This window comes from Pinus tabuliformis, chromosome 8 (genome assembly GCF_031772625.1).
Source record: "Pinus tabuliformis cultivar Carrire ecotype Pingquan chromosome 8, CPIR1, whole genome shotgun sequence".
Taxonomy (NCBI): Eukaryota; Viridiplantae; Streptophyta; class Pinopsida; order Pinales; family Pinaceae; genus Pinus; species Pinus tabuliformis.
The window spans coordinates 1,852,927,879-1,852,951,622 of NC_142294.1; the positions used below are offsets into that span (position 1 = coordinate 1,852,927,879).

Below are 23,744 nucleotides of genomic sequence, written 5' to 3' on the forward strand. Positions count from 1 at the left end.
ATTAAGGAATTTACCTTAGTTGAGATCGTTTTGAGATCCTTGTCTGCTAAATTTGAATCCAAAGTGTCTGCCATAGAAGAAAAATAGGATTTGCAGAATATCAATATGACATAGCTTCATGAATCTTAACTGCCTTTGAGATGAGAAAAGGAAGACCATCAGATATGAGAGAAGAGGCTTTCAAATCCTCAGCAAAAGGAAAGGAAGAACACAATGAATCAGGACATATTTCAAAAGAAAAAGATGAGGTAAACTTTGTCAAAAATATTCAATGGGGTTCTAGAAGGTTTAGAGCTAAGTTACCCTTCAAATGTTTTCCTTGTGTCAGAGTCGATCATTATGCTGCCAGATGTCTTCATAAAGATAAATTTGAAAAAGGAAAGGAATATGCAAAAGGTAATAGAAAACAAGTTGTGAATAAAAAGAGTTACTACACTCATGAAGATAGTGATGGTTTATTTAATAGTGACGAAGATGAAACTGGACAAGATTACAAACTTCTCATGGCTTATGAAAATGATAGTTTTTGGGATGCTTTAGAAGAGGAAGACCTTCATGAAGAAATATCTAAACTCAAAATGTGTTTAGAAGAAAAGAATATGATAATAGATACCTTAACATACCAACTTACAGAAAAAGAAAAACACAATGAAAAAGTAGAATGTGAAAATGTGGGTCTAAGACAGGATCTTAAGAAAACGAAATCTCTCAATCTTAGATTTGCTAAAGGATTAGAAACTTTAAATGAAATTATCAAATTTCAGCATTCTCCTCTGATAAATACAGGTCTTGGATATACTGAAGAAGCATCTCAATCACAGAATCCGTCAACCTCTACCAAAAGCTATCTTGATGCAGCAAAGACCAGTGAACAGTATGACAATCGTCAGCAAAGGCATAAAGCAGATCACCAGGTAAACCAGGCTCAATTTACTCCAAGGATGGATAGAAGCCACAACCAACCTCAGGTAAATCATACTCAATTTCCTCCAAGATGAATATCAATAGAAACTACAATCACCAGGTCAATAGATTCGATAGTCGTAGGAACTTCTTTAATGGGAAATGTTTTTTGTGTCATAATTTTGGACACAAAGTTGCTCAATGTGTTTCTTACAAAACCAACATGACTAGAGAAGCATGAAATCAAAGGAATGTAACAGGGATCAAGAAATTTCCTATAATAACTTTTCTCTTCTTGAAAATGAAATAGAATGCTCAATCTGTAATAACTTTGGTCATGAAGAATATGAATGCAGGAGAAAATATTGGAAAACATCTCAAAAGGTGCAAACTCCATTAAATCCCAAGATATGGAGAAGGAAAGAATCTCAAACAGAAAGATGTGATATAGCCTCGTATGCAGAAGGACAATAAAATCAGTGGTACATCAAAAGTGGATGCTCAAAACACATGACAGGTGACAAAGAAAATCTTCACTCATATAATGCCTTAGAAAAGGAAAAGAATGTCTCATTTGGAAATGACACTCCTGTTGTCATAAAAGGTAAAGGCTTTGTTTTCTTGCAAGAAAAGGTTAAATCTGAAAATGTTATGTATGTAGACGGTTTAAAGCATAACATGTTGAGTGTCAGTCAAATGTGTGATCAAGGAAATGAAGTGGTGTTTCAATCAAACGAATGTGTTGTTCGTGAGTGTCGAGCGATAAAAAGGTGTCTTTTAACTCCTAATTATCTTCACATTAATTGTCAACCCAAGGACGAATTTTTATTCCAAGAGTGTACTCAATCTAAGGCGGCTATTTACTGAAGAGTAATGTTATGAAAGATGTAGTACAGTGCTCAAAATACAAGAGTAAATGAATGCTTGAAAGAAAATCTACTTACAACAAAAGACCTTGAAGCCTAAATCATTCATTCGGAAAAATAGGCAATGTATCAGTCAAGGGTCCAGTAACAATAACACATCCCTTTGGAAACTGATGTAACCAAAAGTAATCAAGGAAAAGATCATCAATCTGGGGACTAGACAACAAATGTCAATGCCCACTACAGTTTCAGATCATTCTTCACACCAAAGCAAAGATAATGCGAATAACGGGAAATGGAACAACAGCTAGGAAACTATAACAACAATTGAGTTTAATAAGCAACAACACCTTAGTCTACAAGATTAAATGCAACAATCACGTCCTACAGAAATCAAATGGCAATCTTCTATTTTTAAGGATGAATCGAACAACACACAGAAATAGTATAGCATTGACTAATGATGTAACAATGCTAGAAAGTTCAAATATAAATATACAGTAACTTAACACACGGCACAACTCAATAGTAATCTGATCTTGGTAGCCCAATTGTCAGTGTTAGTTATAAATAATACGCCTGTATTTTAGAATGGAACAACAACGTTCATAGATTCAATAATCGCAAGGAAATATAATCTCTAAGATGAATTCAGTAATACCAATTAATAAGTGTTACAAAACAGATACTTTGTAATTGAACAGCAACAATATTCTGTAAAAACCAAATATATCAGCACTTAAAGGAACAACGATGTGTTGCAAAGTCGATATGATATTTTTGTCTCAGAAAATGAGATTACGTAACAGAGTTGCGATGTAAAATAACAAAACATACCAGATTACCAAATAAAGCTAATAATGAAAACCACACATGAACTACAGATATAATATACAGCAGCAGCACAATCCACCAGAGGCTAGGCCCTTAGCTACCAACGAATGCTGCTGGGCTACTTCAGACGAGAAGAATGAACAACAACTCCCAAATCAGGTATTAATCATTAAACTGTGAAATCATTACAACAGTTGAAGCTCTTAAAATTACAACATGCAACAATCCCTTCTTCCTCCTATCCTATCGTGAATAATTCATCATCCCCATCTCTGATCTCTGTTTTCATTTAAATAGAGAGAGATCAGAGAGACGTTACAATAGAGATAATTACAACATGATTTCTATTACAAAATTGGATTGTTTCTAACCAATTGATCAATAAGAGCAAGGCGAATTTGGGTTTGTAGCTGAGATTTGGAGGACGGCCGCAACAACAAATCTGAGAAAATTGTGCTCAAAGAACCCTGCATTTCTCTCAGTACAAGTCGAATTTTAGCAAACCATTCTTTGGTAAAGTTAATTTGTTCCGTTCTAGACAAAACCCATGTTCCAGATTTTCCAAATTCTTCTTCATTTGCTCAGAATCTCAACCTCAAAACTGTCACTTCTTATTCCATCGAATTTCTGAGTTGGAATATCTAATGATCAAATCTTCAATTTGAAAATTGTCTTGGAGGCTAAAAATGGTGAATAATGTTACAACCAATTTATAAAACTATCATTGATAAAATCATGCATAATCATCAATTTATTAGAAATAAAGGAGAATAAATAATATTTTTACATAAGAGCATAAATCATTGTAAAATGGATTTATATAATAAATTATAATAAATGACATGATAAAGAGGAGTAAAAATGGATGAAATAAGTGTTTAAAAAGTGGTCGTATTCACAGCCCAACAGTGAGCATGATATTGGAGAGACTGTGATCAAAGGTACAAGAGCTCAAAACAACTTATACATACTCAAGGGAGGATAACAATAGTGCTATCTAAGAAAAAATGATGAAAACTCACTGTGGCATAGAAGATTGGGACATCTAAGCTTTTCTCAAATAAGAAAAGAATGAAGATTCAAGGTTGTTTGTGATCTTCCAGATATCAGCATCCCAGAATATACAATATGAAAACCATGTCAAATCGGCAAGCAAACCAAAGTTCACTTCATGGAAAAGGAAGGGTCAGCTAGTAAGCCTCTTGAACTTGTCCATACTGATTTATGTGGAACATCAAGGAAAAAGTCACCTCGTGGAGAAGAATACTTTATTTTGTTCATTGATGATTTTTCTAGAATGTGTTGTATAGGTCTTCTAAAGCATAAATATGAAGCATTTGAAAAGTTCCAAGCCTTCAAAACTTTGGTTGAAAATGAATTAGATCGAAAAATCAAATGTCTCAGATCTGATCGAGGAGGGGAATTTACATCGGATGAATTCTTTGACTTTTGTGAACAACATGGAATAAAAAGGGAATTCTCCACCGCAAGGACTCCTCAGCAAAATGGAGTGGTAGAAAGAATGAACAAAACTGTCCAACAAATGGCTCGAGCTATGCTAGATGAATTTGAAACTCCTGCAACCTTCTGGGGTGAAGCTACATTCGTTGTCGTAACTATTCTCAACCAAGCAAATGTTCAGGTAAACAACACTGAAACTCCACATGAACTTTGGTATGGTAATACTCCTACTATAAAATAGTTTAAAGTTTTTGGAAGCAAATGTTATATCAAAAGGATTGATGAAAAACTTGGTAAGTTTGAACCCAGAGCAGATGAAGGTATTCTTCTTGGTTATTCTTCCGCAAGTAAAGGATATAAATGTTATAATAAAAGACTTGGAAAAAATGTTGAAAGCATTGATGTTGTAGTTGATGAAGCTAGTAAAAATCTAAAACAGATAAAATCAACAAAAGATTATGATGATGAAGAAAATGGGGATTATTTTCCCACATCAAATCAAAATCATATTGAAGAAGAAACCAATGAAGCACCAGAAGAGGAGATAATGGTAGAAGAAAAGACTCCGTCCAGGTATGTCAGAAAAATCATCTAGAAAATCAAATTTTAGGGGAAAAAGACATAGGTGTACAGATAAGAAGAATTCATACAGGGACCTCAATCTATCTAGCATTACTATCCTCCACTGAACCTCAAAATGTAAAAGAAGCATGCAAAGATGAATGTTGGGTCAAGGCCATGGATGAAGAACTTGAGAAAATTGAAAAAAAATGATACTTGGGAATTAGTTCCTAGACCTCATGATAAAAGTATTATAGGAACTAAATGGATATTCAAAAACAAGCTAAATAAAAATGGAGAATTCATTAGAAACAAGGCTAGACTTGTTTGTAAAGGGTATGCTCAACAAGAAGGTATAGATTTTGAAGAAACTTTTGCACTTCTTGCCAAACTTGAAGCCATAAGAACGTTTCTTGCTCTTTCTAGCTTTCATAGATTCAAAGTATACCAAATCAATGTAAAATCAACCTTCTTGAATGGAGATTTAGAAGAAGAAGTTTATATTGAAAAACTAGAAGAATTCATTCTTGGAAATGATGCAAAACTTCTATGCGGACTTAAAAAGGCCCTCTATGGTCTGAAACAGGTTCCAAGGGCCTGGTATTACCGCCTTGACAAATATCTACACCAACAAGGTTTTACAAAAGGTTCAGCAAATAGCAATCTATATACGAAGATTGAAACTGATAAATTGCTAATTATTATTGTTTATGTTGATGATATCATTTTTGGTAGCAATGAAGAATCCATGAGTCAGAATTTTTCTTCAGTAATGCAACAAGAATTTGAAATGTCCTTGCTTGGTGAACTTACCTATTTTCTTGTTCTACAATTTCAACAAAATAAAGATGGTATTTTTCTTTCACAAACCAAATATCTCAAACAGATCTTGAAAAGGTATAGAATGGAAGAATTTAAACCTGTATGTACCCCAATGGTAATAGGATGTAGTCTTAGCTCAAATGATGAATCGACAATAGTGCATCAACCAACTTACAGATCCATGATTGGTAGTCTGCTTTATCTAACAGGTACTCGACCTGAAATCATGCATGCAGTAGGAATAGTTGGAAGATTCCAAGCAAATCCAAAGGAATCACACTTCAGGCAGTCAAAATAATTTTCAAATATCTTCAAGGAACTCAGGACTTTGGTTTATGGTATCCTAGAGATGCAGGTCTTACTCTTCATGCATACATAGATGCAGATTGGGCAGGAAGTGTTGATGACAGAAAAAGAACTAGTGGTGGTGAATTCTATATGGGTTCCAGGTTAGTGTCTTGGTTCAGCAAGAAACAAAGTTCAATTGCTTTGTCTAAGCTGAAGAAGAATATGTGGTTGTTGCCTCTTGTTGCAATGGACTTTCACGCAGGAAAAGTGCATATATGTACACATGAATTTCACAGAAGCAAAGGTGCGTATATCTTGGAAAAACAAAGTTTTTGGTCCAACGTATCTCTTGGTCCAAGGTATTTGACCCAAGGTAATTGGTCTGAGGTATTTGGCCCAAGGTATTGGTCCAAAGTAGTTTTGGTCCATGGTATTGAGAAAGGCCTAAAACTATATAAGGAGGAGAAGATCATTAGGCCATGTGTGCAATTATTTTTGGAATATATTATGAGGCATTAGATCATATATGCATTAAGAAAACCATGAGTTTCTGATGGTTTTCTTGATCTGATATAAGGAGGCACCTATATCGCTGATGAAGGTTGATGGACCGGGATCATAAAGGCTTAAAAGTATTATCATTATGTGGTTTGATCTTGAATAGTCTAGATCTAAATACTGACGCATGTTTTATTCTATAAATATGATGATATGGGTATGGCTGAAGTCTAGAATAGTTGTGATGTTTTAAGTTAGCATTCGTAGATTTGTACGTAGGTTCGCTTTAGTAAAAGAGTTTATACACGTTGGTTCAGCATATCAAAGTAGCATATACATCATAAATTGAATTTGTAGATCTATACATTGGTTCCCTTTAGGTAAAAGTGCGTATACACGTTGGTTCGACACATGGAAGTAGCGTATACCTTATGAAGGATGATGCTTAAAGTTTCAACTGTTTCTATTTGTTGTTACTGAGTTCTGGGTTTTTCTTTGTGTTCTAGTGACTGTATTTTGGTAACAGTGTTTTGAATGATCAAATTGATTGATTGTGATTTGCTTCAGTGATGATGGGCTATCAGTGATTGATTGATTCAGTTGTGGTTGATTTAGAAAGTGATGATTGAGTTCAGTGTTTGGATGATGCAGATATATTTGATGGTTGTATTGCAGCTATGATTTTCTGAGTTTCAATGTTATTGATGGGTACAGAATGAAAATTGGATGAAACGTGGCCTTCAGATTGTGGTGTTGTGTTCTAGGAGTATCCAGTCTAAAAAATCATGAAACATGGTCACTGTGGAGTTTTTCTGTAGGCTGGAAACTACGTACTAGTAAACATATTGGCTAGTACAAGAGCTAGGGGGTTGTAGCTCCCTTCCAGTAGTAGCTAGAAAATGAGAGAAGGTTGTAACCTTCTGCAAGTGGGTGCCTGCGTACTGGTATGAGTCTGCACTAGTACAAGATTGTAAACATATTTTCTTATTATTAAAAGAAGACAGAGACGACAACAACAGGTGGTTTTTAACCACATTGGGTTTCCACCTTATATCTTGGTGTTCATGTGTGTTTCTTATGTGTGATGCTTTATTCTGATTTTACTGCACTGTCTAATAAATATTTGATATACTGGTTTAAGGTCAATACATGATATGTTGTCTAAATCGAAAATTCTCTGCATATACGCTAGTTTCTTTAAGTACAGTCACATGTACACACTAGTTCACTTTGATGAAGTAGCATATGTGAATCTGTTTGGGAAATGAAATCATAGATCTGATAATATTGATTCACCCCCCTCTTAGAATTATTTCCAACAATTGATCCCACACTTAGCCATTTTTCAAAAAGCGTCCCTGCAACCTAGCATCATCTGACCTTCATCAATTTTGCGTTACATAATTCCAACCATTAAGCTGCAATTTTGTCCTTTGGCACTATACAATGTGCTTTTCCTACCTCCCAGGACAGTGCACTGGCAGTTTTAGTGCTTAGGCCTGAGCCTTGCCCTCCAAAATTGCGCAATTCAGCCATCTAGACTGGCTCCAACTGTGTTGGAAATAATACTGAGAGGGGGGGGGTGAATCAGTATTATCACATTAATAAAACTTTTTCAATTCCATAATCAGATTCATATATGCTACTTCCACAACTTCTTAAGATTAAGTTAATCGATCTTCAATGAGTGCATTAGGACATTATCAACCATATTATCAGTTAATAGATGCAGTAACATAAAGTAGATCATCACACATAAGGCACACACATGAACACAATGATATAAGGTGGAAACCCAATGCGGGGAAAACCACCTACTGCAAGTCATCTCAATCTTCTTCTTAATAAGAAAATTCTTTTACAATATTTGTACTGTTGCAGCCTTATACCAGTACGGGAGCTACAACCCCCTTTGCTCTTGTACTAGCCGATCCATTTACTAGTACGCAGGCTACTACCTGCTACAATGCTCCAAAGATTTCCTTTAGCTCTTGTACTAGCTTAGATACTAGTACGTAGGCACTGGCCTACAATCTTCTCTGCTCCAAGTACCACGTTTCATCAATTTTCATACTGGATACACTGAAGCACAACCCATAAACTGAAAGGCCACATTTCATCCAATTTTCACACTGGACCCAACAACAACATTGAAGCTCAAACAACCTTCTGAAACACCCAATCAACTGAAGTAACCAGATCAACAATAATAGGACCAAACCCAAAATACAACAATGATAAACAAAGATTTTAAGAGAAGGAAGCACCCTGCTCAACTGCTAGCCTGAGTCCCGGACGCACTCTGCTCAACTGATAGCCTGCGTCCCTCGCACTGAGTCTGTTGAGCTGTCTGCGTCCCGGCGCACCTGAACCCTTCTGCGCCTGCGTCCGGTGCACCTGAAACACTTCGCTCCTGCGTCCAGGACGCACCTGAACCCTTACTGCACCTGCGTCCCTCCGGGCATAAATGATTTCAAGACTTTAGAAGTAACCCAGACAATTAGATCCATAGATCTGAACATGCGCCGAAGAGATCTCGGTCCATCAGTAGATTCGCCTTATTTATATCTAGACCAGATCTAGCCCTCATAAGATATTCAACCCAAGACTTGCCAAATCCAAATGATCTCCTTTGCTTTATATAGGCAAGCTCCTCCTCAAAACATGGAACAATACCATGAGCCGACACCGTAGAAATATAAAACCGTCGGCTAGATACCACACAAGAAACCCCCACGTGCTTTTCTCTGCCTTGAAATGTGTGCATTGGGTGGACGCACCCCCTGAACGGCTGGCCTGTGTCTTTGGACGCGGGTTCTGCATGGTATACCTGCGGGGACGCACTCTCTACACTGGCTTCCTGCGTCCTTCATAATTTTTCAATAAAATGAGAGCTGATCATCAACTTCTGCTGCTGACTTGAAGAATAGTGAACTACCACCTGAATGGGTTGCCATCAAGGACAACACTTTAGCCATAATGCCAACAATCTCCCCCTTTGGACTTGATGGCAAAGCTTACTAAGAACTTGCCATTTGATTCCTTTGAGCTATCCTGTATCTATGTATTATGTTACATCTGATATCTCTTCTGAATGTATATAAGTGAGATGGTCTTCTATGAGGGGGGTTGCCATCAAGTACAACACACGCATCATAATGCCAACAATCTCCCCCTTTGGACTTGATGGCAACAACACCAGATCACTCTCCCCCTTTGACATCAAGGGCAAAGGGGTATGCTCCCCTAAGAACATGCTCCCTTTGACTATGAACCAGATCTGCTGAAGTCTCTGAATGAGCTCCCCCTTTGTATATGTCATGGTGCTCCAATCTGATAATGGTCTTTCTGAGAACCAGCTGAGATGTCTGCTGTATGGTGTTTGTTCATGGTCAAGCTCCCCCTGACTATAAGCAAGGTCTGCAAGAAGATGTTCTACAAGAAGAACATGACTCTATATATATCATAAATGACCTTCCTATCCAAAAGACTCAATACATACATCCATCACCCATCACAATAAGGATCATCCATCCAACCAAGTGGGATTACATCAGAAATATGAGAACCAAATACATTACATCTTCATCCCATGCATAGTGGGGGGACATAGGCCGTTACATGACCTGAAGAGATGATTATGAAAGCATCAGCATCAATCAACATATGTATGAATAATCATCCCTGTATCCAGCCAACAATCCTCATCCATTTGTGCCAAGAAAGAAATCATGCATCTTGCTCATGTCAACATCATCATGAAATGCATATGAGTAACTCATCATCATCATGTCTCCAACAATGCGACTTTGAATAATCATCCACGAAATCAGCCAACCTCATCCATATATGTGCCAAGGATAATAAAGACTTCATGCAAGCATCATTAGAGAATCAACCATACATCTGATCATGTGACCAACTCATAATAGCAAGATGAATCATAAGCAATGTCACCAAGGACCATAATGCCAACAATGAATTTAGGACATATGCTCCCCCTGAACCAGTGCCATCTGTTAAATCTGATCATGCATATCAAGAAGAATCAGCCAATAAAAGCTTTGAGACAGGTACGCACTTCATCTTCTGCTGCGCTGCGTCCTGTTGCTGCAGGGACGCACCCAAAAACACTATCGCGCCGCGTACGTTTACTCAGGGACGCACCCAAAATTACTATTGCGCCGCGTCCTTTTGCTTCAGGGACGCACCTGATCCTCAGTCGCTCTGCGTCCCCACGCAGATCTTCAGTTACTGAAGTGCGTCCTGGACGCACCTGGACCTGGTCTGGCCTGCGTCCGCACGCAGGTCTCCTGTTACTGTACTGCGTCCTGTACTTTCAGCTTCCTCAGATTCTGGTATGTCTGTACATTGTACTGTGCCATCCTTTTCTGACTGTACTTCCTTTTTCCTCCATATCTTCAAGCGTGATGATGACATTTTCTCCTTTTGATATGGTGCCCAACCTTTGTTCCTGCATTCCTTGGCTATATGTCCAAGCTTGTTACATGCATAACATCTTACATGTTTCATATTCCTCCTGTAACAATCAGTAGCTTTGTGACCAAACATATTGCAAGCAAAGCAATATCCATAAAAGTACCTTGATTGAGATGACCTTTCTGCATAATGGTCTTGAACTCTTCTTCTTCTACATCTAGCTGCAACATGTCCAAGATTATGACATACATAACATTCAACATTATTCATAGGAGGAGTAAAGGATTTTCTTTGAGGAATCTCTTTCCTTGGTTGATGATGAGATTGATCTTTCACTTCTTCGTTGATCACTTTAGATTTCCTTTTAGAGTTTCTTGCCTCACCTTGTGAACTAGATTCACCTTCAACAGATTCATGGAAACCAAGACCAGTCTTTATAGCAGGGGACCTTTGACTACTAAGAATATCATCCAATACTTTAGAGCTATCTTGAAATCGTAAAAGCTTATCCTTTTCTTCTAGTTTACTTTTTAAGATATTTACCTCAACCTGAAGCTGTTCTTCCTTTTCAAGAGATTTCTCTTTCAAAACTTCTTCAGCGTTCCTTCCTTCTTCCATTTGTTCCCTTAGTTTGATAATTTCTTTTTCTTGTTCTTCATACAGATCCTGCTGCATTTGACGAACTCGGAAGGCACATTCCAGTTGAGATTTTAAGCTGGTGACTTCATTTTCTTGTTTTGCAATAGCTTGGAGTAGATCTGTATTCTGCTTCTTTCATTCTTCAAGATCTCCTTTTAGTGAGAGGATTGTAGCTTCAAGATTTTCATAGTAGCTGGATCTATCTTTGAGTTTCTTGATGGTTGTGCTTCTTTCGTTGACTTCTTTTCTTAATGATGTCACTTCATGCTGCAATTTTTGACATTGGTCTTCCTTGTCCTTGAGTAGCTTTCTTACCTTGTTTCCTTCTTCTAGTTGTGCCCTTAGTTTGGTAGCTTCTTCTTTGAAATCACATTCCTTTTTGTTTAATAGATCTTGTTGATCTCTAATTTTGTCTGTCAGCCTTTTAAATTCTGCCTCTATTTGATATCTTTCTTGTTCACCCATAAGAGCAAATTCAGTAGTTTCGCTATCACTTTCATCTCTTTCACAAGGAAATATAGCTGGAACATCAGAGGATAACACATTCATACCTGATAATGACTCTGAATCTGATTCTGAATCTGAAGAGCTTCTTATGCCTAATCCCCAATCGATTCTTCCACTGTCATAGTTCTTCTGAGATGACTTCTTTTTCTTATTAGCTTTCTTCTTAAGCTCTTTCCCATTGTTCCACGGATCTCCTTCAAGCGATCAAGCTTCTATCAAAGGACCTGCTCTGATACCAATTGTTGGAAATAATACTGAGAGGGGGGGGGGGTGAATCAGTATTATCACATTAATAAAACTTTTTCAATTCCATAATCAGATTCATATATGCTACTTCCACAACTTCTTAAGATTAAGTTAATCGATCTTCAATGAGTGCATTAGGACATTATCAACCATATTATCAGTTAATAGATGCAGTAACATAAAGTAGATCATCACACATAAGGCACACACATGAACACAATGATATAAGGTGGAAACCCAATGCGGGAGAAAACCACCTGCTGCAAGTCATCTCAATCTTCTTCTTAATAAGAAAATTCTTTTACAATATTTGTACTGGTGCAGCCTTATACCAGTACGGGAGCTACAACCCCCTTTGCTCTTGTACTAGCCGATCCATTTACTAGTACGCAGGCTACTACCTGCTACAATGCTCCAAAGATTTCCTTTAGCTCTTGTACTAGCTTAGATACTAGTACGTAGGCACTGGCCTACAATCTTCTCTGCTCCAAGTACCACGTTTCATCAATTTTCATACTGGATACACTGAAGCACAACCCATAAACTGAAAGGCCACATTTCATCCAATTTTCACACTGGACCCAACAACAACATTGAAGCTCAAACAACCTTCTGAAACACCCAATCAACTGAAGTAACCAGATCAACAATAATAGGACCAAACCCAAAATACAACAATGATAAACAAAGATTTTAAGAGAAGGAAGCACCCTGCTCAACTGCTAGCCGGAGTCCCGGACGCACTCTGCTCAACTGATAGCCTACGTCCCTCGCACTGAGTCTGTTGAGCTGCCTGCATCCCGGCGCACCTGAACCCTTCTGCGCCTGCGTCCGGCGCACCTGAAACACTTCGCTCCTGCGTCCAGGACGCACCTGAACCCTTACTGCACCTGCGTCCCTCCGGGCATAAATGATTTCAAGACTTTAGAAGTAACCCAGACAATCAGATCCATAGATCTGAACATGCGCCGAAGAGATCTCGGTCCATCAGTAGATTCGCCTTGTTTAGATCTAGACCAGATCTAGCCCTCATAAGATATTCAACCCAAGACTTGCCAAATCCAAATGATCTCCTTTGCTTTATATAGGCAAGCTCCTCCTCAAAACATGGAACAATACCATGAGCCGACACCGTAGAAATATAAAACCGTCGGCTAGATACCACACAAGAAACCCCCACGTGCTTTTCTCTGCCTTGAAATGTGTGCATTGGGTGGACGCACCCCCTGAACGGTTGGCCTGCGTCTTTGGACGCGGGTTCTGCATGGTATACCTGCGGGGACGCACTCTCTACACTGGCTTCCTGCGTCCTTCATAATTTTTCAATAAAATGAGAGCTGATCATCAACTTCTGCTGCTGACTTGAAGAATAGTGAACTACCACCTGAATGGGTTGCCATCAAGGACAACACTTTAGCCATAATGCCAACAATCTCCCCCTTTGGACTTGATGGCAAAGCTTACTAAGAACTTGCCATTTGATTCCTTTGAGCTATCCTGTATCTATGTATTATGTTACATCTGATATCTCTTCTGAATGTATATAAGTGAGATGGTCTTCTATGAGGGGGGTTGCCATCAAGTACAACACACGCATCATAATGCCAACAAACTGTGCACTACGTAATCATCAGGCTTGATTTTTTGTATAGAATTGCGCACTTGGTTGAAACAGTGAAAAATCTCGTTAGACTGACTCACTGATTCCCAAAATTGCATAGTTTTTCTCTCCTTCCCAGTCAATACTGTGGATTGTGTAGTGTCAAGGCACAAGCCTCAACCCTGACTTCTTGAACTACGTAATTACATAATCATCTATGCTCCTTTGTCCTCTAGAACTACGTAATAGGCTGATCTAGTGCCCATCCCCTCAGACTCCCACACTTAGCTCCCAGATTGAATATTTTTCTTCCTCAGTCCAGCATGAACTGTGCATTGCATAGTCTCAATGCTCAAGCTCCGCCCCTGACTTCCTGAGCTTCAAAATTGCTTGTTGCTGATCATCTTTCCCAGTCTGTCACTTGGTTCTGGCTCACTCAATGAACAATATCCACAATCGTATACTAGGGTTTTATCAGACTAATGTCATCTTGTCATGAGTGGATTGAAGATGCAGGTTCTCTATCATGTTATGGCAAGATGATGAGAATGATGTGGAGAAGGAAGACATGCTAGAAGACACATATGGAGCTGAAGAGATAAGATGATCACTAGGTGGGAAGACAAAGGAACACTAGAGTATAACAGGAGATTAAAGATCAAGATCACAAGGGAGACTCCTCATCTTCAAGTCATAAGGAGGAGGATGAAGAAGAGCATGCACAATCTTTTTAGAAGACACAAAGAAAGTAGCAGTAAAGAATGGTTTGAAATTTCCAAGTCATCATGTAGTCCATGTTATCAGTGTCATGTCATGTCGTGTGATGAGTCATCATGTGCCACATCATTTGGTGGAATATGTAATTCAATATTAGAAAAATGTATTGTAAAGTGGAGGGCTAAAGGACATGTACAAAATATGAAGAGTCATGTAACTTCAAAAAGTCATGGGAAGTCAAGTAGTCATGAGGGTATTCAAAGAGTCATAAGGAAGGTGAAGCATCACCTCCCCATTGGTTATATATACACCCTCATTTTATGAGGAAATGAATTTTTTCACCTTAGCTCCTCCCACAAGGCATTAGAGAGACAAACTAGTTCTGTTAAGGAGCAATGAGTGGGACCATTGCTCCACTATTGCAGCTAGTGGTGTTCATTGTAAACATTTGTCTTGGAAATTTTACTTAATATCATAAGCTTTATGGCCAACACATTCTTCATGCATGGATTATGAATATTTGTAAGAATGTTTTGTGAATGTTTGTAATTCATGTTTTCTTTCATTTGTGCTAAAGTAGTTGAACTATTTTTGCTATTTTGGTACTTATCATATTGATAATGTATTTTAATGGTTATTGTTATTATGGCATCCTCATGGATAATTCCCCTGGATATTAGACAAATATTTCTCGTTGTATTGGTTGGATGACCGTCGCATCTTTGTGGACTATTCCACTGGATGTTGAACATATTCTTCTTGTTTATGTGTGTCTCTACTAGAATAGTAATATTACCTATCCCTTAGAGGATCACTTATGTCCCCCTCCGCAGTAAAATAAATTTGAAACACATACATCAAACACTCACCAGGCACACTCCCTTGATTTTCGAAAGCCCATTTGCACCCCTCTATCTTGCTGATAGTTAGGTTCAAGTAAAATATGTAAGAATACATGGAAAATGGGTCAATACTATGGATGGGGCTCCTATTCCAAATAGTGTGAGGTCTAATTAGGACTTCACATCAGGGAGACCCCTTGGTTAACAAATTTCCAATACCATCAACAATTTACTAAATTTAAACACAAAGTTATGACATATTATGGTTACTGATATGAAGCATAATCATCATTATTTTTTTTGAAATTTATTTTGTTGTTAACTATTGATGGGGGAAAATGTCCTTCTAATAGATAGGGTGTCTTCCAGGTGTGAAGTCTCAATTAGACCTCATAATGTTTGGGAGAAGAGACCCATCTGGTATATAGGCTTGACAACCATCATGTTGTTTTTCTTTTGGCTATCAAATGAGGAGATGTTAGAACACAGAGACTAATGAAATGCCTGGAGAATAGGAATGAGGTCAACCCATGGTTAACAACCTGTAGGAAAAGATACAAGAATGCTATATCTAAAATAAGAAGAGGCATGCCATAAGAAACATTAGTGAGCTAAAACCATCTCGGACACACATGGACAGGAAAGTGCCAAAAGTTAATTGTAAACCCATTTAACATAAGTTACTATGATAGAGTCGAATATATGAGAAAATATTTGAAAGTAAACACACAGGAAATAGTAATGAACTTTTTCATGGAAAAATCACCCACATGCAAGCACACACACACAAATAATGGAAATACCAAATTGTTATTATAACCACCATGGAAGTGCATCGAAAGCTATGCTGAAACAGGATAAATTCTATCAATGGTATTATAGATACACATACATGTCCTACAAAAAAAAATCCTAAAAATGGAACATGGGTTACTCATACCATCTTCAAGGTTAGAACTCAACCTCATTAAAACTCACCCTACTAGCTGCCAAGATCCAAGTGAAACTAGATCTTCAAGAAAAGATCAACTATCTAATGCTAGTCCTAGCTCAAGTGCTAAAGTCCTTTACAAATGAGTTAGGAGGGTATATTTACATAAATGAAGTGAATGTAGTGACTCTTGAGAATCCTCACGATTCTTCAAGATTCATATTGATTTTTACATGAATTTGATGCTTATCATTTTATAATAAATTAACATTTATAATATGAGAAAAGAAATACATTTGATGATAATGTTGAAATCTGTATGAAAGGTGTTTCATTTGGGAAAAATAATTGATTACCTTTGCTCCCTTAATTAGAACACCAAGGATCTAGTCAATTCATGCTAAAATGTATATCCACAACTCCAATTCTACATTCGAGGACAAAAAAAATCTTATATACATTTCTTTTTATGCAATGCTTTTCACATATCAACTCTCCAATTTATTTTGAGGATACGCTTTTATCGTGGCAATTTAAGTGACATTTTGTCCATCTTCATTTTTTCTAGTGTCTGGATGTTGTGGTGCCTCCCAAGAATTTTCTAACTTATCCATACGCTACCGAGATATATCTATCTCACATTATTGTTTCCTAGTCCACTTTTGTATGCTCGATATCCTCACGCACTCTGTTATTTCTCTCCTTGGAGTCTTATGCAACCTTGAGCTCTCATACCATGTTAAATATTGAACATTGTCGAATGAGCGCTCTTCTCAATATTCCCCAACAATAAAATATATTACATAGGTGACATCCATAATAAATGACTGAAGTGAGACTTAACTAGAGCTCAACCAAACTGGAGTGACCTCAACTAACTATGCCACCTAAATTGATAACTAAAAGGTGGTTAGAATTAGTTTCTCCAACACTCCCCCTAATTACATCCATAAAAATTTAAACTAGAATACCTGTTAGTTTGAGTCTCATCCAACATTACAATTTAAAAATTTAACATTAGTTTCATTTCCTTTTCTTTTCTTTTCACTTTATTCCAGATCTTGTATCCTCTGAATTGCTCTGAACATAAATTTCTTCATTTGTTGCTGCAACTCTTGCACTGTTCCAGGTTTTCCATGAATTTCCTCTACTTATCCAAAAGTAGGGTTATATGTGGACTACTGCCACATGTCATTTTTTGTAGTGCACTCTTCATAATCAATTTTCTGCAACATAAGTTCATGGTAAAATTTCATCTCTTTGGGACTCCAATACATGAAAACTTCATTAACATTTTTATTTTGTACAATGTTCATGTTGTCTTCAACATTCATTTCTGCAACGTCTATGCAGACTTCATTAAAACATGGTGTTGCAATCCATCCTTCAAGGAACCTTAGTTCTTCTTCAAATTTCCTTTCTTCTTCTTAGTTTCCGCTAACATCTACATATTCAAAATCAAGGTCAGATTTTAAAAAAAAATGTAGAACCATATTCTTTCTACTATATAATGAGATCTTTCTCTTCTTTCTCTTGCTTCTTTTCCTTTACCAGTTGCTCTTAGTTTTCAAATAAAAGTGGAATTCTTTCACCAAATAACATCATGTAAATAAGATGTTTTTGTTGCATCATTTACAAACACTAATGTTTGGCTAATCGTTCTTCATCAAAGACATCAACAATTGTAATTGTTGGATTCACCATACCACTAGCTTCCCTAATGGTAGCATAACTATCATTAGCAAGTTGTTTTTTTGGATTCACCAAATCTTCTTTCCTGTGTGGTTGTGTACAGTGTGATTCACGAGCATCTATGTGCTTCTTCTCTACTTTTTCTACAAATTCTTCACAGTCATCATCCGCTTGTGGTTGTGCATAGTGGGATACATCTACATTATTGTCCTCCTTTGCTACTAGTAACACAACATCACCATTGTCGGGAAGAAGCAAGATTCAAACCTTTCGGTGGCAAACCCTGCTCTGCGTCTGAGCAAGCCTGCGAGCGTGCCTTCGTGATCCCGCCTGCGCCTCAGCATGGAACCTCCGGATCCATCTGGTGGGGATCCGGATCTGCAAAGGGCTTTCTCCAATCTGGTCAAATCCCTTCCTCCACAGCGGCCTAGACCAACTGCAACAAAATTTGTGAAGAAGCTGGATGTATTGCAGGAAGTTCAACTGCCGCCTGCCACACCACGAATGGCCGCTCTCTCTCTATCAGAGAAAGGATTAATTGGAAAGTTCACAGGGCTTTGGCCGTCGCCCAGAACAGTCCAAAGGTGGGTCGAAAGGAACTGGTCGGATAAGACTCAAGGAAAAATTGCTATCAGATTCTGTGGCAGAGGATATTTTACCTTTCACTTTGAGACCAAGGAAGACAAAGATCTAATATTTAGAAACGGGCCATATTTTATGGACTCCAGGGGCCTTTACCTCAACAAATGGACACCGGATTTCGACCCAGAACTTGATATTCCGAATGCTGTTCCAGTATGGGTAAGGTTACCCCATCTTCCTCTTCACTGCTGGGGGGACGAATCAGTTAAAGCTATAGGAAATGCAGTGGGAAAATACATAGATCGCAGCGAGCCCAAAGACAACATGCAGGCATGTGCACGGATATGCGTTGAAGTCGACCTAGGTCGAGGATTGCCGGAGGCGATCAAGCTGAAGGTGGATGATTGGAGTCACATTCAACAGCTGGACTACGAGCAAATTCCATTTAAGTGCAAGGTATGTCACGAGTACGGCCACTTTGAAAATAGATGTCCAAAAAATGTGAATGTTGATAATGATGAACAAGAAGGGCAATGGGAACCTGTTAAAAAGAAAAAATCATCACCTCCCACCAAACCAACCGTGGATTCTGATGTCCCCGGAACCTCAAATCAACAGCCTCCTGCCTCCCCTTCTCGGACCCCAGATCCTCCTCTCCCTCCCTCTACCAATCCCTTCTCAATCCTTTCTGTAGTCGAATCAGGGCCTAACATACCCTCAATTGAGCCCCCGCCCATGCACTTGACCCCTCCCACTATGCAGCCCCCCCTCCAGCAGCTGACCCCCTACTTGCAGGCCCCCCTTGAACCTCGAGCTTCGAGAATCACCAGAAGCTCTTCAAAGGATCATGGAGGGCCCAATGATATTCCAAAAAAGCACGGAACTGGAAGAAAATCAGCTAAACAGCAAAGGGATGAAAGTGCACAAAAAGACATAGCAATGGGCACACAAACGCCAATAGAATCTTTTATAATGGGGCATCCGGAAAAAGAAAACAATGGCAAAGGGCATGAGAGGCGGGCACCTCTCCACACAGTAAGTATATCATGATGAAAACACTAACTTGGAATAGCAGGGTATTAGGGCACCCCTCCAAGCTAGTTGCCCTCAGGGACCTGATCCACAGTGAGAAACCTGAAATCATCCTAATACAAGAAACAAAGCAAGAGCAATGTGAAATGAACAGAGTCATTAGCCAGCAAAAAAATTTTTGTGGAATCATAAGTGAGGCAAGAGGAACCTCAGGCGGTATAGAAATGCTTTGGGATAGTAACAAATGGATGTGCAACTCTTCAAATATCCATCAACATTGGATTCGAACTGCTCTGGACAGCAGAACTGGAGGCCAATCAGTGATAGTGTACAATGTGTATGTCCCAAACCAATGTAGAGAAAAAGAGATATGCTGGGACACTTTGAAAGCAAATATAGATCTGGACCAGAATTCCAACCTTATAGTAGCAGGGGACTTCAATCTAGTACTGCATGAAAACGAAAAAAGAGGTGGTATCTTTACCACTGATCCCTACAGAAGTCGGTTAGAGACTATAATTCAGGAACATGATTTGATAGATGTCGGGCCTAAAAATCGTAAGTATACCTGGAGTAATAGAAGACTTGGAGCCAGCAACATCATGGAACGGCTGGATAGATTCCTTATCAGTATAACTTTCCTTTCCTCGTTTTCATCAGGCTACTCAAATATTCTTAACGGGTCGGCCTCTGACCACTATCCAATAACTTTGTCTCTTCAAAGTCATTGCCCGTTAGGGCCCATCCCATTCAAATATAGTTCAATATGGAATCGGATACCAGCCGCAAAAGAAGTGGTGCAGACAACATGGCGCCAGCACGTAGAAGGATCTCCAAGTTACATCTGGGAGACAAAGCTAAAACGAGTAAGGCAGGCCTTAAAGAGCTGGGCAAAAATCAGTTATCAAGAGCCCGAGCTAAACAAACAAAAAATCAAACAAGAGCTAGAGGAAATACAACAGAGCATTGAAAGACAGGGGCTAACTCAGCAGAACAAAGAGCAGGAGGGCAGAGTATACTCACAATTGAGCCAAATCCTTAGAGATGAAGAGGTAAAATGGAGGCTGAAATCAAGACAACTTTGGTTGCAGGAAGGGGACAAAAACACAGCTTATTTTCATAAGCAAGCCACTGTGAGAAAACTCAGAAACACAGTGAGCACAATAACAGACAACGAGGGGAACAGATATAGTACTCAGGATTCAATAAAAGAAGCAGCCTCCAGGCACTTTTGTCAACTTCTGACCGAAGACAAAGATCCAGAAGACTACTCAGACATGCTCAAGCACTTACCAAAAGGGGTCACCTCAGAAATGAACAATAAGCTTAAGAAAGAAGTGGAAGATGAGGAAGTAAAAGCAGCTATTTGGAATTTACAACTGGATAAGGCCCCAGGACCGGATGGATTCCCTATATGCTTCTATAGGGAATACTGGTCTCTGATCAAAAAACACCTCTTAAAAATGATTCGATGGGTGTTGAGAAAAGGTAAAATGGGGGGATTCACCAATTCCACTTACCTGGCTTTAATACCAAAAGAAAATCGCCCTTCAACATTCTCGAGATTCAGGCCAATCTCCCTATGTAACTCAGCCTACAAAATTATTTCAAAAATCTTGGCAACCAGGCTAAAACCCCTCCTCTCCTCCTTGATCTCTGAAAATCAAGGGGGCTTCCTCCCCAACAGGCACATCACTGATTCTATCCTTCTTGTTCAAGAGGCTATCCACTCCAGTATAACCAGGAAGGAAAAAGGCTTTGTTTTAAAGTTGGACCTTGCCAATGCATTTGATAGGGTAAGGCACTCCTATCTGTATGTTGTTCTTCACAAAATTGGTTTTGAACCTTCGTTCATTACTATGATTACAGCATGTATAAATGGACCTTGGATCTCCCCCTAATAAATGGGAGGCCTTGTGCAACCTTCCAGTCATCCCGAGGCCTTAGACAAGGCTATCCTTTGTCTCCCTATTTGTTCCTCCTCATGGCTGAATCATTCAGTCAAGCCTTGGACTATAACAGGAGAGTAGGCTTAATCATTGGCATTAAGATTGAGCATGGAGTAAAGAATATCAATCACTCACAGTTTGCGGACGACACACTGCTGATGGGAGGAGCATCAACAACAATTGCAAGGAGATTTAAAAAGATCTTGGATCAATTCATGGACTACTCAGGAGGGAAAGTCAACCAAGTTAAAAGTTGCATCTATGGTTGGAACACTTCAAACCATACTATCCACAGTATAGCAGGTATATTTTGAGTTACTTGCAATATACGCTGGAATCACTTCTCCTACTTGGGAATGCCAGTGAGCGTTGGCCCACTGAAAGCAGACACTTGGAAGGGGATATTGGACAAAATAAAGAGGAAGGTACAGTAATGGGGCACGATGTCGCTGAACCGAGCAGGAAGGCTAATTCTACTAAAATCAGGTATTTCTTCTCTCCCTATTTATCGCTTCTCTCTATATCATGCTCCAGCTATCTTCCATCAGAAAATGGAAAAACTCCTCAGGCACTTTCTTTGGCAAGGGGGGAAAACGGATAAAAGCAAATTCAATCTTGTCAGTTGGAAAAACATAATCCAAATTCAGGAGAAGGGAGGATTGGGCATCAGATCCCCAAAGCTTCTCAATCTGGCCCTAGGAGCAAAAATTGTTTGGAAACTGATCACAGGGCCTTCAGTGTGGTGGAAAAGGGTTTTGGAGGCTAAATATCTAAACTGCACAAGGCAACAGCTGCTGGAATCCAATATCCCTAATAGGGATTGCACAAAGATCTGGCATCTTTGCAAAAAGGAAATGCCTTTCATGAACCAAAACATATCCAAAGTCCCAGGTGGAGGAAATAGTATCAACTTCTCCTTAGACAAAATCCTCGGGCAGCAACCTATTGGAGAAAAAGCCGAGGCAATGCCAATCATAAGCTGGCTCAATGGAAAAGGACTTCACCTCTTGTCCCAAATTTCTAAATGGGATACCTCCACTCAAGCCTGGATAGGCTGGAGCTTACCAGATCCTCCCAATGCGCTGGAAAATGGTCTCACTGTTCTAAAAGAGCTACTCCATAGCAAAGCTCCGGTCCAAGAAGGCGCTCTGGATGGATATCAATGGGATCCATCTGGAACGCAATATACAGTCAAAGCGGGACATCAATATCTCTGTGACAGTATTTATCAGCAAGAACCCTGGAACCATTGGAAATTAGTATGGAAAGCAGAAGCTCCCTCTAAGGTTAAGTTTTTCCTTTGGCTCCTCCTGAAAGGGAAAACTTTAACAACAGAGAATCTAAGAAAGAGAGGCATAATGGGCCCATCCAGATGCCCAAATTGTTGTAGGTCAAAAGAAACAATGCAGCACTTATTTATTGATTGTCCGGTAGCCGGTGAGTGCTGGAAGGAAATGGCTTCACTCGAAGAATCACCATGGGAACCCCAGAACACAATAGCTGAAACCATCTATAAATGGAGGAGGAGCTGCCCGTGGAAGAAGAAAGGAAGTCAACTCGCACAAAGAGTATGGAATACCGTACCTCTCACTCTTTTATGGCGCATCTGGCTAGCGCGAAATGGAAAAGTTTTCCAAGAAAAAGGATTCTGCATTAGGAAAATCTGTCACAAGGCCAAAATGTTGGCACTTGAATCAATAACAAATCATACCAACAGCAAAGTTAGTGCAACAAATTACACTGTAGAGGAGTGAAATCTCCTCAGCTATGTTTTGGAGAACATACCCAGGGCCCAGGAAACCAGCAGGACAGGGACCAAGATGAAGGAAGTAAACAGTGCATGGAAGTTACGAATGAAAGAGGAGGAACTGTCCAAGTGGATGAGCAACTGCAATAAATTCTGCCTATTCTTCGATGGGGCTTCAAAGTCGAATCCAGGATTAGCAGGTGCAGGGGGCATTATTTGCAATGCGAATGGTGAGCGTATCCTTTACTATGAATGGGGGCTAGGGGAGAACTCAAACAATAGAGCCGAAGGACTTTCCCTGTACCAGGGGCTCACTCAACTAACCAAACTCGGGATTAAAAAAGCAGTCGTGTTTGGGGATTCTTCAATAATAATCAGGCTCATGGCGCACAGGAAGAGCACTACCAACATTCTACCTCAGCCGATAAATCAGAGAAACCAATTACTACATGAAACAATGGAAGAGATAAGCTACTATCACATTCTCCGCAGTCTGAACAAGGAAGCGGATAAGTTTGCCAACAGGGTATGCGAAAGGCCCATTGGCAGTCTTCGCTGTAACTCTAGCGTGTCGTCCCAACCGCTGC

General features: G+C 39.1%; 1 protein-coding gene across 1 annotated transcript; it reads left to right on the forward strand.

Annotated features, from left to right (window-relative positions):
- Window positions 1–19,685: 19,685 nt before the first annotated feature.
- On the forward strand, window positions 19,686–23,164 carry LOC149243671 (uncharacterized). The gene is made up of 3 exons (XM_089371277.1): window positions 19,686–20,896; window positions 21,774–21,896; window positions 22,033–23,164. The coding sequence occupies exons 1-3, from the start codon at window positions 19,686–19,688 to the stop codon at window positions 23,162–23,164; spliced, it is 2,466 nt and encodes an 821-aa protein (XP_089227403.1).
- The last annotated feature ends 580 nt before the right edge of the window (window positions 23,165–23,744 follow it).

Bases quoted from the DNA above. Each gene is read 5' to 3' on its own strand.
- LOC149243671 (XM_089371277.1), top strand. From the start codon at position 19,686: ATGCTTTGGGATAGTAACAAATGGATGTGCAACTCTTCAAATATCCAT. The intron at 20,897-21,773 runs GTCTCTGATCAA...TGGGAATGCCAG, and splicing joins TGCTTCTATAGGGAATACTG to TGAGCGTTGGCCCACTGAAA. The intron at 21,897-22,032 runs GTATTTCTTCTC...CAATCTTGTCAG, and splicing joins GCTAATTCTACTAAAATCAG to TTGGAAAAACATAATCCAAA.